The sequence below is a fragment of the Pleurodeles waltl genome, chromosome 8, assembly GCF_031143425.1.
Source record: "Pleurodeles waltl isolate 20211129_DDA chromosome 8, aPleWal1.hap1.20221129, whole genome shotgun sequence".
NCBI lineage: Eukaryota > Metazoa > Chordata > Amphibia > Caudata > Salamandridae > Pleurodeles > Pleurodeles waltl.
In genome coordinates, this window is record NC_090447.1 from 1,145,161,650 (window position 1) to 1,145,181,692 (window position 20,043).

General features: G+C 42.9%; 1 protein-coding gene across 2 annotated transcripts in view; it reads right to left on the reverse strand.

Annotated features, from left to right (window-relative positions):
- The window catches only part of FNDC3A (fibronectin type III domain containing 3A), a 1,418,915-nt gene that overhangs the window by 586,436 nt on the left and 812,436 nt on the right, over positions 1-20,043 (reverse strand). For both annotated transcript variants that reach the window (XM_069205374.1, XM_069205375.1), the window contains 2 exons: positions 17,964-18,017; positions 5,511-5,635 (listed from right to left, as the gene is read on the reverse strand). In XM_069205374.1, coding sequence (XP_069061475.1) covers positions 5,511-5,635; positions 17,964-18,017 — 179 coding nt within the window. The remainder of the gene's footprint in view (positions 1-5,510; positions 5,636-17,963; positions 18,018-20,043) is intronic.

The window sequence follows — 20,043 nt, forward strand, 5'->3', positions numbered from 1 at the left end:
TCTCCAGGTTTGAAGGTTCTCTCCTCCAGGATTGTGAAGAGCAAATTGTCACTGTTAGGTTACCGCAAGGTGTGCAGGAGGATTATATAATGCGCTGTATTGTGAGTAAAATATCTTGTATATTGTATCCTTGGAGTCTGCTATGAAATGTTGGGTATCACAAATGGCAACCACAGTTGTGGGGACCACCTCATGCAGAAGTAGCCATGCCAATAGACAACCTTGGTTTCTCCCTCTGCATGTATCTTGGCTTTTTAAAATTTTATAGTCTATGCAGTGTAGGGAATCACGGAGGGAGACGTGACTCTCCAGTGCATCGATGACACCATCTTGGGCAGAGTCGACTACTACAGCCGCCATCATCAGACTAGGCAGGGTGCCTTCAAGCTACTTCAGCTCCCAGTGCAATGCTCCTCTCGCCCTCATGATTATGTGTATGCAGTGTCACATTACTACTGTCTTTAGTGCATCCCATTCTATTTGTTGGGAAGTGACAGTGTTGCTATTTTCTGCAATGTAAAGTATGATACTTTCTCCGGTGGGTTTCTGAGAAATGTAGTCTACTAAGGCGGTAGGTTGTAGCCTTAAGGTGGGGATGGGTGGGATGTCTCCCCCCCCACCACCCAGGTAAGCCATAGCAGTAGGAAATCATAATCGAAGAGGGTCTTTCCTACGTATTTTGCAGTGGTCACCAATAACTGAGTAACCTGTAACAGAGAAAATGTTTTAGCCTAACGTGTAGGTAATGCAGGGGCGAATAGAATGAGTATTCCCTCACTTCAGGATGAATCATTCTCTAGCAATCAACCAGTCAGTAGTTAACCACTGTGATAAGTAGGTTGTGATATGGGTTGTAGGTGAATGGGGTAGAGGCGGATGCAACCTGTTCAATGAGGGATCCACAATACAGTTAAAGTCAACTCATATGATCCAGGGGAGGTGGAACCAGCGGGCAAGATGAGCTGTGTGACCAGCCTTTGCTTGATATATAGACACTACCCAACTGTACTGCAGTGCATCAAGCACCCCTTACACAAATATGTAGTGACCTTCTGGATAAACTCAACAGTAATACATTTAAAGGGGATTGAACTCCTAACTCAAAATGACCCAACTTCCAACCCCAGGGAAGTAACATAACATCTGGCTGCCCGAACAGTATAGACAATAATTCAGTGTTACAGAACCCAAATATGATGTACTGTGAGCCACAAGGGACACGGCATGAAGGTGGAGGCCAGCAGGGTGGGCTGAGCATGTTAGCAGTGTGGAAGTGATAATCCTAATACTGTGGATTTGCAAAGACGATTTCAATGGAGGGTTGGGGGGAAGGGCATCGGAACATTATATCATGACACCTAATTGTGGAGGAGGCACGGCCCTCCTTCCAATCCAGCCTCCTACATGTAGTATAATCAGGTCATGGTACCATATAGTTAGCTCCTAGAGAGCATAACCACATGAAAAGAAAATGACAACGTATTGCAGTGTAACTGTATATTTAGTAGCCCCTAGAGGATGTAGAGCATTACACATTTTCATGGCTAGCAAGCCTAATACAATGATATTACAAACAAGACCTTTAAAACACAAGCTACTTTCAGATGTAGAACAAAGGTTCCAGCCATGAGAGAGGTTAAAAGACAGTGAATGTAGGGAGGGGTTTATTATTTTGGGATCCCAACTAACCTAATGTGGAGTCCCAGATATGCTCTAGACAGAAAGAGCAGGTTGTGGTAAACGTTTTAAAGGTGGTCCCATTGTCCTAGGACCACTACAGGCTGAGTTATGAGCAAATATGTTTGTAAAAGAATGCCTTGCAAAGCATCATAGGTCGACCGAGTGCAGCAAATATTGTAATATGTTGAATGCAATGCTCAGAACAACCCCTAGAGGACACCACAATAAAAATGTTATTTGTAAGAAACGTACAAGTTACTTAACTTCTGTAACAATATATCTGGTAGAAACATATTCTGGTTGCAGATTCCTTACCTTTGAATTTCCCCAGGCATCAGTCTGGATTCAGAGATTTTTCTTCGAGCAGTAACTCTGCATGCCGTCAGGTGGCGTTGGTCGACTCCGCGGGCATCGTTGACGTCGTGCTTGCCACCCCGGCACGCTGAAGTCCGTTCTTTTCTTTCCGTGCCAGCCTATGCGCAGATCGGGAGAGAGCTACCTCAGTCACTTTTTGACTATGAAGACACTTTTATCGAATTCTTTTTGAAGAGGTCGTAGATGCATCGAGGGATGGCCAGCAAGACCGTTTCAAGCCCTGTGACTCCTGTCACCGAATGATGTAGGGGACGGATCCACACCTTGTGTGTCTTTGGTGCCTGAAGTGTGATCACGACCCCAAGTCGTGCTCCGAGTGTCGGGCCATGAAACCGAAAGCTTTGAGGAAGCGGTTCCTAAAGCTCATGGTCGCCCGACACTTGACTCCTACGAGCGTCACCACCACTCTTCGTCCTCGAAGTAATCAGGACGTTCGGGTCATAAGAAAAAGAAGAACAACAAACATTCTTAGACTTCAACCCGTCACTCGGACGATACGGTGCGGGAAGTGTGTGGACACTCTAGGCCTCCGTCCTCCGAGCCTTATTCTGTGTCGGCCCGCAGTTCCCCGACTTCCCGAGTGAAGTGAATAATGTAGTATCGGCTCTCCCGCTGCGCCGGGAGACCCACGTTGCGGATGTCTGTTTTTTTTTTTTTTTTTTTTTTAGTAAAGCATTTGCCAATTGTGTGTTTTTGGGAAAGCTATGGAGCGTGAAGGGGAGAGCCAAAAAAAATGACTGAATAGGTAACAGTGTGAACAATGTGACCAGCGCACCAATACCGCCGATGGAGTTTGCCTGTCGCCGCTGTTCGCACCTTGATGGCCATGGCTGACACGGAGCACGAAGAAAATGAGTTCAATCACACAGAAATATATAGGCCAAGGGTCTTGCATTACTACCAAACATCCCAAACCAAACTTCCTTGACTTTAAGTCTAATGTTCATAGATCCAGATACTATGGTTTGAGCAAAATACTTTGACTAGGGCCACTATGACAGGGCTGCCATGTGTGTCAGTCAGCGTTAGCCATGTGTATGGGTAACTGAGAGCCGGTGTCATACGTACTTGTGGCACAGTGGCACCACTAGAGGTGTAGCACAGACAAACAACCACGTTTTTAAATGGGAGAAATTTAAAGTGCAAAGATGTTGATAATGTGGAACATTTTTCTAAACTTCAAATTGCTCCCATTTAAAAAAATGGCTGTATTTTTCAGTCATAAATATTGCACTGTGTTCTACTGGCCACTGGGAGCAAACGGCCTGCTGTTTGTAACTGCAACATGGTGAAAAATAATTTGAGAAAATTGAAATTAAAAGTTAAATTGTTTACAAGGTAACTTTTCATTTTAATTTTCTCTAATGTAAAAGGATTGAGAAACATTATTTTGTTCTCACTTTCAATACTGTTGACAGGACTTTTATTTAAGAGTTGAATACCTTAGTGCTTTAATTCTTCACCTCTATGCCCTAGATCATAAATCTGACTCCAGCACTGCTCCTTATCAGGCCCTGCTATCTGAAATCTGGTGATAATAATGTGAAATAAACACAGCCTTCCCTTAACTTTAATAGGATAAATGTGACCCTCTGCTTATTAACAATTAAATCCAAGCTGGGAGTTACTCTGAAGGGTTGTGTGAGCTACTGGTAGCTCGCAATCGACTGGTTGGAGACACCAGATATAGGCAATCATGCAATTATCCATGTAACAGGGTCAGTCTGCAAGGCGCTAACAAAGCCGCCCCAAGGCGGGACAAAGGTAAAGCAATTACCAAGGACATCAAGGTATTTTTGAAAGGCAAGCCCACAAACGAGTGAAAGTGATGGGCGTGAGGTAGGCGTGGTTAAAAGCCCACAATACTTACAACAGGACAAAGCGCTTGCGTGCTCGGCCTAAAAACAGGGGAAAAGGAGAAAGCAGTGAAAATGAGGGAAAGCAAGGAGTGAGCAGGCAAAAAAACAGGGGGAAAAAGCAAGGAAGGGAAAAGCAAGAAGGAGGCACACACAAAACAGCAGAAAAAGCAAGGCGAAAGTAGTGACAAGGAGAAACCAAAAAATACATAATAAGATTTGAACCCGAGACCTAGGCCACCCAGGGGCTGCGGTATAAACAAGCACAGGAGACTTCTCTTGCTTTTTAAAAAAAGAATTGCTGCAGATTTGCAGGTCCACCACAATTTTAGGGCAAACCACGCCTAGGAGGTTAAGTTATTCTTACTCTGCACCCTTCTGAGTCCCAAGATGGCTGCCAAAATTTCCTGGCTGAAGTGCTGGCAGCCAATCAGTTTCAAAATAAGATCTTTGGGATCCGAGGAGGATCCGCCTCCCTAGTTATCTATATTTCTATTTCCTTTAATATTCCCAAAACTACTGAACAAATTTACATCAAATTACAAAAAAGCACGCTTTCTGGACCAAGATCTAGCGTACTCCCAAATTTGGTGTAATTCTGTCCAGCGGTTCGGGCTGGAGTCATGTCTAAAAATTCCTATGGGAAATTGCATGGGGAAACTGTGTCTTGGGATCCCCCTTTTTCCCAAGCCCTGCTTGCGGGCGAGTCGGGCTATTTATTGGGTCGCTGGGCATCTCAGCAGCTTCTTCAGTCATCTATTTCAGGAGGGTCACCAGGGGGGCCTCCCAGGCCTGTGCCTCCCCATATGTTGTGGTCTCAAACCTCCTGTGTAGTCCTCTGTGTGTCTATGTAGATGTAGGTGGTGAATAAAGCTCAGGAGGAGGGAACAATGTGGTAGGCTGAAACTGCCCTACCTCTGGCTTGGTAGGCTGATTAGTCCCAGCATGTGCAGCCCTACCACTTGTCAGGCTTTAGGTTGTGCAGTGGTGGCCAAGCGGGACCAGGGCCCACCCTACCCGTGGTTCAACTGCCAGTTAAGTCCCAGAAGGGGATGTACAAGCAGGACCACTTTCCTCTAGGCCTTTGGCAATGCAGTAGCAACCCAAATGAGGGGTACCAGGGATCCAAGACAATCCGGAAGAAGTATTGGGAGGAATCAATGGGTAGGCCCCTGAAGTCTACCCGGTGTGGTCACAGTCCATGCCTGCTGAGTGTATTTGCTTGTATTCAGGCTACCTGAAGGCCCAGATGCACAACAAAGTCCTGGCCTGGCACAGCACACACTTCACACCATACACCAGGTCTGTCTCCTAGGGACCTGCCACGCCAGTCCGGCTGCAGTAATAAATAATATGGGGTATTCTGAAAAGTAAGCAAACAAGGCTTAATGCAAAACGCAAACCAGACCTACTGACTCTGCTAACACATGGTGATATTAAAACAAATTGAGAACCAAGCCTCTTATTGTGACACGGTAATTCATGGGAGGGAATGAATTTTGATGATTAAAGAGAACGCATTACATTTGTCAATATGTAGCAATTCAATTGATAGCAAAAACAGCGTGTTCTGTATATTTATAAGATTATTAAACTTACCTCATCCCGAGATCATTTTTAGCTGCTAGCCTGAAGGTGAATCCCATTGCAGGAGACAGCTTTGTAATCCTATATTGCTTCTGTTGACCATAGTAGCATTGACAAAAATCTCTGCTTCCTTTTCCCTACGGCCAACCATGAAAGCAATTGTAAGGAAAATGATTGCAAACCTTTAAAAATGAGCTAAACCTTTTAGATGGATAACATAATTTTGATATCAACTTGGGTTACAACACAAGAATTAAATATTTAGCAAAGAATTTAAAAATATGTACGAATCATCAGTGCATCACCACTATTGACAAAATACCAGTCATGCTTTGCATTTACATTATACTATAATAGAGATTTGTGTGGCCTATTTTATTCAAAAACTAGTCAAAAGACAAAATCACGTTCATAGATTTTATGCAATTAATACAATTTGCCTCGGATATGTAAGAACACCGTAATAAGCCTCACCTCTCACTAACTCTCCCTCCTGGGCTCATCCACTTCTATTAACGATGATTCAAAGGTAATACATGAGGGGTTTAGAAGTAAACACAAAAATGCAACCATAATACTTTAATGGTGTTGCGTCAATATTTAAAATGTATCAAAATAAACAATTTTTTTATAAATATTATTAGGCCTGAGGGTTGTTACACTGCAATTATCCAAAGTTTTTTTTTATTCAAATGTGTGCACTAGACACCGCTTTCCCTTATATCATGAAGCAGAAGCAGTGACATTCCTACATTTTCCACTTCCCTTCTGGGCTGGAAAACCCAGTACTAAAATTCTTGAATCCGTGATACGTTAACTCTGAGCTTCTTAATGGATGCTACGATCTCCATTTAGATGTTTCCAATTTTCGGACGATAAAACCATATTCGGAAAAAAGAGCGAAAAGTGTCATATTCCAACTAGAAATTTCAGGAAAAACGAAAAAGCATCACAAAGGGAGAAAGTAGAAAGCTGCAAGAGTGAGCTGAAAGTGCAGGGAGTGGCTTTATATGGATCGAAGAGGGCCGAGGATGGCTTCAGGATTACGCTGCCTGAGTATTCCGCGTTCACACATTTAATTGCAGCAGCCGCGTGTCTGAGGAGGGCTTTGGGCACTGGCACCTCTTTATTTACAAATTAAGCACTGCATTGATAGCGAGTGGACTAACTCTCAAATAAATTGTCCGACCACAACAACCCCTAGTTGTTTGTGCTACAACAGGGCAAGGCCTTGGTGGCTGCAGCCAACTGCATTTGAAGATGCAGCATATAGCATCTCGAGTGCAGAAGAAATAACGCAATATTTTCGGACCAATGAGGGCTCCACCAGGGACCCATTAATACAACAAGAGTAGTTTAAGGCCGTAATTATATGGATTTGCATTCAAAACAAGTTTATCCTCAGATAAATAATTGTGGGGGTTTGAACATACATTTTGACGTTTCCACAAACCCAACCAGAGATAATTTCAGACAGCTTCTCTCTTCATTTAAATTTCAAGTACCCGAAGGCGCCTTAAAGCATGAGGATAGCCGCATCCTAATGAAAATGTCACTTACCCAGTGTACATCTGTTCGTGGCATTAGTCGCTGCAGATTCACATGTTTCGCACAGTCCGCTGCCTGGTGTTGGGCTCGGAGTATTACAAGTTGTTTTTCTTCGAAGAAGTCTTTTTGGTCACGGGACCGAAGGACTCCTCCCTCTTCGGCTCCATTGCGCATGGGCGTCGACTCCATCTTAGATTGTTTTCCCCGCAGAGGGTGAGGATGGAGTTGTTTGCTATAAATAGTGCCCATGCAATGGAGTGAATACGTATGTACATAAAAAGTTTATAATAATTATTTACAAATGTTTAAGATTTAAGATCTACTTCTAAACGGCTACAGGCTTCCCGGGGAGGCGGGAGGGCACATGTGAATCTGCAGCGACTAATGCCACAAACAGATGTACACTGGGTAAGTGACATTTTCAGTTCGATGGCATATGTTGCTGCAGATACACATGTTTCGCATAGACTATAAAGCAGTTACCTCCCCTAAAAGCGGTGGTTTAGCCTGTAGGAGTTGAAGTAGTTTGGAATAATGTTCTTAGTACAGCTTGGCCCACTGTAGCTTGTTGTGCATTTAGTACGTCTACACAGTAGTGTTTAGTAAATGTATGAGGCGTAGACCAGGTTGCAGCCTTACATATTTCGCTCATAGGAATGTTTCCTAGAAAGGCCATTGTAGCACCTTTCTTTCTGGTTGAGTGTGCCTTTGGTGTAATAGGCAGTTCTCTTTTGGCTTTAAGATAGCATGTTTGAATACATCTGACTATCCATCTAGCAATGCCTTGTTTAGAGATTGGATTTCCTATGTGTGGTTTTTGAAAAGCTATGAACAGTTGTTTTGTTTTCCTGATTAGCTTTGTTCTGTCAATGTAGTACATTAGTGCTCTTTTGATGTCTAATGTATGTAGTGCCCTTTCAGCCACGGAATCTGGTTGTGGGAAGAACACTGGCAATTCTACTGTTTGATTTAAATGGAATGGTGAGATTACTTTTGGTAGAAATTTTGGATTTGTTCTTAGAACTATTTTATTTTTGTGTATTTGAATAAATGGTTCTTGTATGGTAAATGCCTGTATTTCACTTACTCTTCTGAGGGATGTGATTGCAATGAGAAATGCGACTTTCCAGGTTAGATATTGCATTTCACAGGAATGCATGGGTTCGAAAGGTGGACCCATGAGTCTTGTTAAGACGATGTTAAGGTTCCATGAAGGAACTGGTGGTGTTCTTGGTGGTATAATTCTTTTTAGCCCTTCCATGAATGCTTTAATAACTGGTATTCTAAATAGAGACGATGAATGAGTAGTTTGTAGGTAAGCAGATATTGCTGCGAGGTGTATTTTTATAGATGAAAAAGCGAGATTCGCTTTTTGCAAATGTAGTAAGTATCCCACTATGTCCTTTGTAGAGGCATGCAATGGTTGGATTTGATTGGTATGGCAGTAGCAAACAAATCTTTTCCACTTAGATGCATAGCAGTGTCTAGTGGAAGCTTTTCTAGCTTGTTTTATGACCTCCATACATTCTTGTGTGAGGTCTAAGTGTCCGAATTCTAGGATTTCAGGAGCCAAATTGCCAGATTCAATGATGCTGGGTTTGGATGCCTGATCTGTTGTTTGTGTTGTGTTAACAGATCTGGTCTGTTGGGTAGTTTGACATGCGTTACTAGTGAAAGGTCTAGTAGAGTTGTATACCAAGGTTGTCTTGCCCATGTGGGTGCTATCAGTATGAGTTTGAGTTGGTTTTGACTCAACTTGTTTACTAGATATGGAAGGAGAGGGGGAAAAGCGTATGCAAATATCCCTGACCAACTTATCCATAGAGCATTGCCTTGTGATTCGCGGTGTGGGTACCTGGATGCGAAGTTTTGGCATTTTGCGTTTTCTTTTGTTGCGAACAAATCTATCTGGGGTGTTCCCCAAATTTGAAAGTACTTGTTCAGAACTTGGGGGTGAATTTCCCATTCGTGGACTTGTTGGTGGTCTCGCGAAAGGTTGTCTGCTAGTTGGTTTTGGATCCCTGGAATAAATTGTGCTATTAGGCGAATGTTGTTGTGAATCGCCCACTGCCATATTTTTTGTGTTAGGAGACACAATTGTGTTGAGTGTGTTCCTCCTTGTTTGTTTAAATAATACATTGTTGTCATGTTGTCTGTTTTGACAAGAATGTATTTGTGTGTTATTATGGGTTGAAAGGCTTTTAACGCTAGAAATACTGCTAACAGTTCTAGGTAATTGATATGAAATTTTGTTTGGTGTACATCCCATTGTCCTTGAATGCTGTGGTGATTGAGGTGTGCTCCCCACCCTGTCATGGAAGCATCTGTTGTTATAACGTATTGAGGCACTGGGTCCTGAAATGTCCGCCCTTTGTTTAAATTGTTGCTGTTCCACCATAGAAGCGAGAGGTATGTTTGGCGGTCTACCAACACCAGATTTTGAAGTTGACCCTGTGCCTGTGACCATTGTGATGCTAGGCACTGTTGTAAGGGTCGCATGTGTAGTCTTGCGTTTGGGACAATGGCTATGCATGATGACATCATGCCTAGAAGTTTTAGCACAAATTTTGCTTGTACCTTTTGGTTTGGAAACATAGCACTTATTACCTTGTGGAATGCTTGCACTCTTTGTGGACTTGGAGTGGCAATTCCTTTTGATGTGTTGATGGTTGCCCCTAGATATTGTTGTGTCTGACACGGTTCGAGGTGTGACTTTGTATAGTTGATGGAGAAACCCAGTTTGTGAAGGGTTTGTATGACATATGTGGTGTCGTTTGTGCACTTTTTTACTGTGTTGGTCTTGATTAGCCAATCGTCTAGGTAAGGAAACACATGTATCTGTTGTCTCCTGATATGTGCTGCTACTACTGCTAGACATTTTGTGAATACTCTTGGTGCAGTTGTTATTCCGAATGGCAACACTTTGAATTGGTAATGTATTCCTTTGAATACGAACCTTAGGTACTTTCTGTGAGAAGGGTGTATCGGTATATGAAAGTACGCATCTTTTAGGTCTAATGTGGTCATGTAATCTTGCTGTTTGAGCAGTGGAATGATGTCTTGTAGTGTGACCATGTGAAAGTGGTCCGATATGATGTAGGTATTTAGTGTCCTGAGATCTAATATTGGTCTTAATGTTTTGTATTTTTTTGGAATTAGAAAGTACAGGGAGTAAACTCCTGTGTTTTTTTGTTGTACTGGTACTAACTCTATTGCATCCTTTTGCAGTAGTGCTTGAACTTCTAGTCCTAAAAGTTCTAAATGTTGTGGTGACATTTTGCGTGTTTTTGGAGGGATGTTTGGTGGGAATTTGTGGAATTCTATGCAATAGCCATGTTGGATTATTGCTAATACCCAATTGTCTGTTGTAATCTGCTGCCAAGATTGGTAGAATTGGCTTAGTCTTCCCCCCACTGGTGTTGAGTGAAGGGGTTGTGTGACTTGAAAGTCACTGTTTAGGTGGAGGTGTTTTTGGAGTCTGGAATCTTCCCCTACTCCTTGGGAATTGACCCCCTCTATATCCCCTGAAACCTCCCCTTTGGAATGAACCCTGATATGGTGTGGTTCTTGTTTGTTGGCTGGTGGTGTCTGTGGGTTGGCCACGAAACCCCCCTCTAAATGGAGTTTTTCTAAAAGAGCCTCTGCTCTGCGGGGAGTAGAGTGCGCCCATGGCTTTGGCCGTGTCTGTGTCCTTTTTAAGTTTTTCAATGGCTGTATCCACTTCAGGGCCAAAAAGTTGTTTCTCGTTGAAGGGCATATTAAGGACAGCCTGCTGGATTTCAGGTTTGAAGCCTGAAGTGCGGAGCCAAGCGTGTCTCCTTATGGTGACAGCAGTGTTGACTGTTCTCGCTGCAGTATCGGCTGCGTCCATTGAAGAGCGGATTTGATTGTTTGAGATCGTTTGTCCCTCTTCAACTATTTGCTGCGCCCTTTTTTGGTATTCCTGGGGAAGATGGTCTATGAGAAGTTGCATCTCATCCCAGTGTGCGCGGTCATATCGGGCCAGCAGCGCTTGAGAATTTGCGATGCGCCACTGGTTGGCTGCCTGTGATGCTACTCTTTTTCCTGCCGCATCAAATTTTCTGCTTTCTTTGTCCGGAGGTGGGGCGTCGCCAGATGTATGGGAATTTGCTCTTTTGCGAGCTGCCCCTACTACTACGGAGTCAGGTGGTAACTGCGAAGTAATAAACACTGGGTCTGTGGGTGGTGGTTTGTATTTCTTATCCACCCTTGGGGTGATGGCTCTTGATTTTACGGGCTCTTCAAAAATTTGTTTTGCGTGCCGTAACATCCCTGGTAGCATTGGGAGACATTGATATTGGCTATGTGTAGCCGAGAGGGTGTTAAATAAAAAATCATCCTCTATAGGATCGGAATGCAGTTGGACATTGTGGAATTCTGCTTCCCTAGCTACCAGTTGCGAGTATGAGGTACTGTCCTCTGGCAGTGACGGCTTTGTGGGGTATGAATCGGGATCATTGTCCGGCACTGGGGTGTCATATAGGTCCCAAGCGTCTTGATCCTGATTATCTTGACTTATGGTAGTTTGCGCTGGTGAGTGCATTTGTGGCGGTGTTTGTGCCGGCGATGCCTGTTGTGGTGGAGAGGGCGGAGGCGTGACTTTTTTAACCACTTTGGCTTGTGGTTGTGCGTCATCCTTGAGAAGTCCGATCCTTCTTTTTCTCATTATTGGGGGAAGGGTTGATATCTTCCCTGTGTCTTGCTGGATGTACAGTCTCTTTTATGTGTAGTCTGATTCTACACTTTGGAGCTCTTGTCCAAATCTGTGCATCTGGCCACTTATTCCTTGTTCCTCTGTGTAGGATGGAGGTGTGGAACTTTTCGGCGCCGAGAGAGAATCTTTTTTCGGCTTCGGCACCGACAGAATTTTTGTGGCTTTCGGCAGTGTGTCTCGGTGCCGATGTTTTTCGGTGCCGGCATCTTGTTTTTGCCTCTCGGAGCCGCTATCTCGGCTCCGAGGTTGCTCCATGGCGGTCCCTCGACCGGAGTCGGGTGTCTTCGCTATGGGCGTGCCCTTTTTCGGCGCCTTCGACGGGTCGCCGGTTTTATGGGTCGAGCCATGGCCTGTTGGCAGTGGCGTCCCCTGGGCTTTTGTCTTCTCGATGGTTTTAATTTTCGACGTCTTACTCACTGTTTGTTGCTGTTGTTCGACGTCGGAGTCTCTGGATTCTGATTCCGGAACCGAGAATGTTTCCTCTTCGTCGTCGATACGTTGTTTTGTCGGCGTGGACGCCATTTGTAGACGCCTGGCTCTTCGGTCCCGGAGTGTTTTTCTGGACCGGAAGGCTCGACAGGCCTCACAGGTATCCTCCTTGTGCTCGGGGGACAAGCACAAGTTACAGACCAAGTGCTGATCTGTATAAGGATACTTACTGTGACATTTTGGGCAGAAACGAAACGGGGTCCGTTCCATCGGCTTCGATGTCGCACGGGGTCCGGCCGACCAGGCCCCGATGGGGGATCGAAGCTACCCCAAAGTCTTCCGATGATCGGTGTCGATGTACCTAACTATCCCGATACCGAACGGAACAATACCGACGCTTTCTTCCGAGATTCTGACTAACTTTCCGAACCGAAACACGGAGCGAAAAGGAATACGTCCGAACCCGACAGCGGAAAAAAACAATCTAAGATGGAGTCTACGCCCATGCGCAATGGAGCCGAAGAGGGAGGAGTCCTTCGGTCCCGTGACCAAAAAGACTTCTTCGAAGAAAAACAACTTGTAATACTCCGAGCCCAACACCAGGCAGCGGACTGTGCGAAACATGTGTATCTGCAGCAACATATGCCATCGAACACATGGTTTCTTCTGATAACCCCTTGTGTGAGAATGCACCCTCTAAATTGATTCCCTGGTCCAACCACTGAGCGATACTGTTTTGTTGGTTTACACAAGCACACCTTCACCAAATCCCTGTATCCTCAACAGCCATGCAGGTATGCAACTGGAAAAACCTAACCATTAGAACTGCTGTTGAATCACCGAGCTCCCTTTTCTTAGCCAGCTCAACCGAGCCCAACGTTATTCAAGATACATGCCATGATCATGTTGCTTTTGTGCATGATACCCTCTGACCATTCCAAGAAGGATCTAAGACTAAACCACAAAATAGTTGGTCTACTGAAGAATCAGATGGAAAAAAACACCCTTCGGCATTCAGAACAATTCGATCCTGCAATTATTTGTACATGACCAAAACGAAATGGGGGTTTCATTTAACAATAATTATGAAAAGACAATAAAAAATACAAAAGCCTCATATTTTGCTGAGAATTGTATTTCTGCATCTAACATCTATAAAGCCATCTTCAAGTCTAATAAAGAGCTAAAAGAGATCCCTGAGGTCAACCAAATATCTGTCTCCTTAGGTAAATACAAACATTTTCAGATTAATTTGAAACGAAAATTTAAGATATCTGCCCATATTTGCTTGCAGATGAAGACCTTGCTAAGCCTGACTACAATACTTTGACAACTTCACCAACGGTTCTAACAACTTGACCTACTAAATGATGAAGGAACAGTAAATATAGTGAAGTTTTGCAAACCATCGGGATCAGCTGCTGATATCCTGCCAGCTAGTCAAAGCTGCGGTTATAAGAAGGATCTGAACTTGTTAAGAATATTATAACTCCATCACTAACCAGAGGAATTCAGTTAGATAAACTAAAAAACGCCCAGATTACACCCCTCCAGGAAAAACTACCTTTGACCCAGAAAAAGTAGATAATCAACAGCTTATTTCACAATAACCTTCTTTGGTCAAGCTCCTTGATCATGCGTTGTTCAACCAATGATCTAATTTTATTGATCCCACAAACTTCTATGTTCATTGCAGGCTGACGTTTGGCACAACTGCAGTGCAGAATCTCTGGTAGCAGCTGACCTTGATTTACTCTGCTGCTGTGCTAACCGAGACATACTGGCTGTATTGAACTTACTATATGTCTCTATGGCTTTCAACTCTAGAGTACCTAATTATGCTCGATAACCACACATGACAGATATTAAAGATATTGTTCTTGCTGGGTTTCAGAGCTTTTTAATTAATAGATTCTTTTGACTGCAATTGGATCCTCATGTGTTCAATACTAGACCTGCTACCATTAACGTTTTGCAGGACTGGGTTCCTTCACCAGTTTTAACTTATATGTGGTACCCTTAGCCTTATTCATCCAGTCTTATAATACGATAATATTAATTTCTGCTGAAGATACCCAGATCATAATCAGAATTGATGGTAATACTAGTGAAAAAGCTGAAAATTCCTACCACCAAGCGTTTCCACACTCCTCCTGTTAAAAACGTTATCCCTACCTGCATAGCTGCGTCTAGCATCTAAACCAAAAAAGCCCCAAAACACAGTGTGGAACCATCAATATTTCCTGTCAAAAAATTACCTGTTTTGGTGATAGGAGAAGCTTTCGCATTTGGGCCCAGGCTTGGAAGCCACCCACAGAAACCTACTAAACCAAGACATTTCTTAAAACTAGACACCAAAGTGGTGTGACTTGTGTGGACCTCACAACGTTTTCTTACCTAAATCTCAGGCAAACTTTAGATAAAATCACACATTTTCCTCACATTTCTGTGATTGAGATCAACAGAATTGCTACCACCCAGTGTTCTCACACTTCCCCTGATAAAAACAGCATACCACTTATGAGGCTGGGACTACAGCCCGTGAAAGAAATGGATCATACCAGGCACCATGTGAGCTTTGCATCGTCCATGGTATGGTCCTGGATTAGATCCAAGGGGTCTCCCCCACCCATGTATTCAAAAGAAAACCCAGTTGTCCTGTCCTTCGTTCCCCCCAGGGGGAGGGGTGGGTAGAAAAACAGTATGCTCCTTCTGGGGTTGGGTCAATGCCTGATGGCTGTGTGAAGCCCCCAACCCCTTTTTGTCCTCCATGAGGAAATTCCTGGTTTTAAGAGGGCTTTCTACCCCACCTGAGAGACACATATTGGTGGGAACACGTGGCAATATGCCCCCCAGAGGGGCAAAAAGACTGTACTGCTCTCTGGTGGACTTTCTAAACCTCTGGAGGCAGACTACATGCAACACACTGTATCTACCCCCCTAGGGAGGGCAGCAAGACTGTATGCCCTTTGTGGGGTAGGGGCATAGTCCAGTGCAAGTGCGGGCTCACCCTCTTTATTTTCCACATTGTGAAAATCTCTGGCATCTATTAGGCTTTCTATGCCCCAGGGAAGGGGAGTGATTAGAGCCAAATATCCCAATCTGCCACAAGGGAGTCAAAGACTCTATAACTAATGTTGAAAAGGAAGTGCTGGCACTTGCCCAATGGGGCAGCTCTCTCCACCAAGGAACTTCTTTTTAAGGTCTAGTGGGGCGGATCTCTGCTTGGTGATCCCCCTGCGAGGACTTTCTAAATCTGCAGCACAGCAAGATGTATGTTCTCATTCAAGAAGTAAGTCCCCGAAAGAGGTGTTATGGTTCCCTGAGCCACTTATTGAAGAAGAGTTAAGCTTTGCACTGAATGCTAGAGACAAACACCATGTATACTCTTAACAGGGGTCAACAAGGACACATGGCATTTCTATGGCACAGAAGTCTTAAACCTCTGCAATCATGGAACAGACTGTGACCTCAAGAAAGTCTTAAATAAAGTAATACATCACATTATGATCCAAGCAATTGTGGCACAAAGATAAAAAGAAATCTAGAACCAAGGGCACAGAAGAGGACTTTTTGTATGTTTTACATCAGATCGAGAGACATCATCAGAACGTCTCAGTTGTAAGCTGTGTGAGCTTTGCAATGATTTTTCTCTGATCCCCTAAATCGAGTAGGGGTTACCTCTAAAATGAAGAGCAGGCAAACCAAATTATCAATTAGAAATATATACCTCCAGAGAGCACTTTTCTCTTGTAGTACATTAAGCATGAATAGCTTACTAACCTATTACTCAGTTTTCTGTATTTTAAACATTAACTTTAAGAAAAGAGCTTCACAAATACTTGAGAGTTTATTATCCTACAGAGTATCAGTACTTTATACCACCAAGAGCTTTGTTCTTTGGAAATCAATATTTAATGGACTGAATTTAGAAGGAAAAAGATTAGAAACGGTATGGAAAAACATAATTCAGTTGAGCGATGTTAGAATCTCATGTTTCAGAGACACAGAAGCTTTAAGTTCCATAATTATAAATGTATGTAATTATTTAGTTCAACTCTGTAAAACCTAATCCCAACTAACCAAGTAACACAAAAGAAAATTGGAAGTTGAAACCCTGTGCTTAAGGGTAAGCTAGATAATATAGTTTAACATCTAAAGGATCAACACATCTGTCACATAATATGGAACTTAACATACACATGCCTCATGTTTTCATAAATACTAATCTAGTCTGCCTAGGAAGACATGCAGAAACTACATGGTATGCAGTGTCCACCATGCAAGGTAACAAGCTGCCTACTTGTTAGGTACTTTACCAGGCAGGGGGTAGGGCTGGAGGAGGGAAGGGGGCGGGCGTTTGAGCGTGTGCATGTATTTTCACTGAAAAAACAAAGGTTATAGGGACCTTATGGTTAGGAAATAGAATTTTAAAAAACCTCAGAAATTCATTGAATAAAACAAAGGTTACAGAGACATTATATTTAGGTTCAGATTTTACACGCAGAAACCATGGAAATTCAGCAGTTATAGTTATCTCAAGTAACTATAACTTGTATCCTATGGTAACCATAACTTGCACCACCGCCATGCACAGTTTTCGCATTGATAATTTCATTGCAAATGTTGCAGTGCTATTATCAATGATGTCTTAGAAGATGTCATGACTGATGTAATATTTGGGGTAATCATGCAAGCATGCAAGTTACAGTTACCTTCGGGCACGAGTTAGAGTTTCTTGAGATAAGTATAAATTAGAGTTTCTTAAGATAAGTATAACTATAGCTGCTGAATTTCTATGCTTTTGTGTGTGTAAAATCTGGACCTAACTATAACAGCCCGGTAACCTTTGTTTTTTTAGTGAAATTCTAAGGTTTAAAAAAAAATATTCTATGTCCTAACTATATTGTCCCTGTAACCTTTGTTTTTTTCAGTGAATTTCTAGGGTTTATTAATGTAAACTAATATTTAATTACCATACGTTAATCCAACTGCCTTTGACCACGCAAAGCAGGACGTTGGCTGCAGGGCCTGGACAGGCGCTGCGGGTAACACCCCCATATGCAGCCAATCCCACACTGTTGGTCTGTATGGGTGTGTGTGGTTGTGCGGATGTGTAAGTGGGTGTGTGAGTGCATGAGTGCCGTTGTGGGTCTGTGAGTAGGTGTGCAAATGGTTTTATTGGTCAGTGAGTGGGTGTGTGAGTTGCTGTATGGGTTTGTGGGTGTATAAGTGGCTGTGTGGGTGTGGGAGTGGTTTTGTGGGTATGTGAGTGGCTGTGTGGGTTTGTGTTCACGAGAGATTGTGTGGGTAAGCTGGTGTGTTAGTTTTGTGGGTGTGTAGGTGGCTGTATAAGTGTGAACGTGAGTCGTTATGTGGATGTATAAGTGGGTGTGTATGTCTGAGTGGCTGTGTGGGTCTGTGATTGGGTATGCAAGTGATTTAGTGGATCTGTGAGTGGCTTTATGGGTGTGTGAGTGGTTGTGTAAGTGGCTGTGTCGGTCTGTGACTGGGTGTCCAAGTGATTTTTTTGGTTTGTGAGTGGCTGTATGTGTCTGTAAGTGGTGGATCCGCGGATCCGTTGCAGACTGAACTATTTGCTAGGACTAGGAAATATTCCAGTGACAGTTAATTACATTTTCTAGAACAAAACAATGTCTTTGTCTAGCTGTGTAACAGTTGGGTATCAATTATCAAATACGCATTTACAAAAGTTTAACATTACAAATTTATTAAAAAGAAAATCTACTTACTTCATCCCACTCCAGAAGATAGTTGTGTATTTTGGAGCCATTGTCACAAGATGCCTGAAAATGAAAAATACATTCAAATTATAAAGAACTAATTCACAGTGTTTATATTTAAGAGAAGAAAAAAGCTGCAAACTTGGTTAATAGGTTATCTTTAATATGCAGACTCCCCAAAAACAGATTTACAATATTACATTTGTCCATGCTATATAATTTGAAGGAGCTTTATTTGGTTTTCTTCTTATTCTCCCTACACCTGCAGTACTATGTTGGGATGAAATGCAATGTTTGCATCTTCTTTCTTACTTTTTTTAAATGCAAAATACATTATACATTTTTAAAGTGCAGCATGCAAGGACAGCATGGAGCCAAACATGTGCCTGAGCAGCTATCCTACATGCTCCCTTCTAACCTGCCCACAGCAGTATCCCAAAATTAAGCCTTTTGTGAGGCTGACCATGGGACACTAGATACCTCCAAATACCTGGTACCAGGAATGTTAAAATATTTGACAATGTTTAGCCCAGATTATAAGAAAGGAAGAAGACATCTGAAGCCACATGGTCAACCTGAAGAAAATGGCAACTTTGAGCTATGACCACTGGGATCCCTGTGTAATAGACCACTTGTGCCATCTGTTCTTAGATGGTAATCAGCGGCCTACTTCCATGCTGCCCTGTGAAACATTAACATGACTAGAAAGTTAAAGAAGTACACATAGTAGATAAGGTGGGCTGGCTGAAGTAGTCAGGAAGGCATGTTGGCGATAAAACACCTGAAGGTATAACTTTTTTAAATAAGATCTTTTTATTGAAAACTTGGCAAGTGCATTGAAAACACATAACATACATACTATCAGTGAAAGGTCAAGTGTCAATGGAGTACTGACAATATTACTTAATATACCAAAGACACTCAACTCTTCCACCCATCCCATCCATTGACACAGGAGGACGGAATTGGTCAGAGTTCAATGACATAAGGGAGGTACAAAGATTCCCCCTGTGGGTGTTCCATTGCCCCCTTATTTTCACTAATTTGAGTTCATAAGTCACTTTCTCCACCATCATGCACCAATCCATGCTGTTTTTCCAGTCTTTTAGATGTGGTGCATGTAATGCCCCCCAAAGCCGAGCTATGTTAAGTTTGGCGACAGCCTGCCCTAAGGTCATTTGGATCTCTACATTCTGCCAAGGCGTTTAATTCCATATAGTCAACAAACACTATTTCACAGAGGTCCCCATCTTGCTTTCACACATCTTCTTCATACAGGCGACCACTGAGTCCCAGTATCGCCGTACCGCTGGGAAGTCCCATATTATATGCATGAAGGATCCCTTTTGGCCAAAACTCTGGTAAACAGCTTGATTGTCTGCCCTGCCTATTTTTTTACCTTGACTAAACAAGTAAAATAGGACCTGTGTAGTATTTTCAGTTGTACCAATCAGAACTTGGATTTAATTGACACCTCCCACGGGAAAGCCAGGGCCTCGACCCATTCATCATCTTCAATTTTCCCCAAGTCACGCTCTCAGTGTGCCCTCAAATTTTGCAGTGTGTCTGGTGAGTTGTTGACCAATTTCTTATGAGCGAGGGATGTCACTTTCCGGTGCATATGTTCCTCCAGTAACCTATTCTCTAGGGGTGAGGATTCTGGAAGGTTGGTCCCTTTCAGAAGTGCTGTCTGAAGTGCATGATGCACTTTAAGGCAACAGTAGCATTTAGTGGGTGCTAGGCAAAATTCTCGTTCTACACCAACCTGAATATATAACTGAAATAACGCATAAACTAAACAAAAAAATAAAATAACAAATTACATGGCTGTGCTTGTATAAAACAGAGAACCAACATTGTGAAATTAAGCAGCAACTATTAGTCGTAGTACCTAAAATACCAGATTGTGGGTACTTGCACTTAAACACCCAAGCCTCAATAATAAAATGTGTCCCTTGGTTTTAGTAGCCTCTCCTCTAAACTTGATTTTCCATTACACTGTGGAGCTTGAAGTTGTCCTTATTGCACTGCAAAGTTGGTTAAAGTCACCTTTATTTTAAACTTGTTACTCTGGAAAATGCCTCAATGG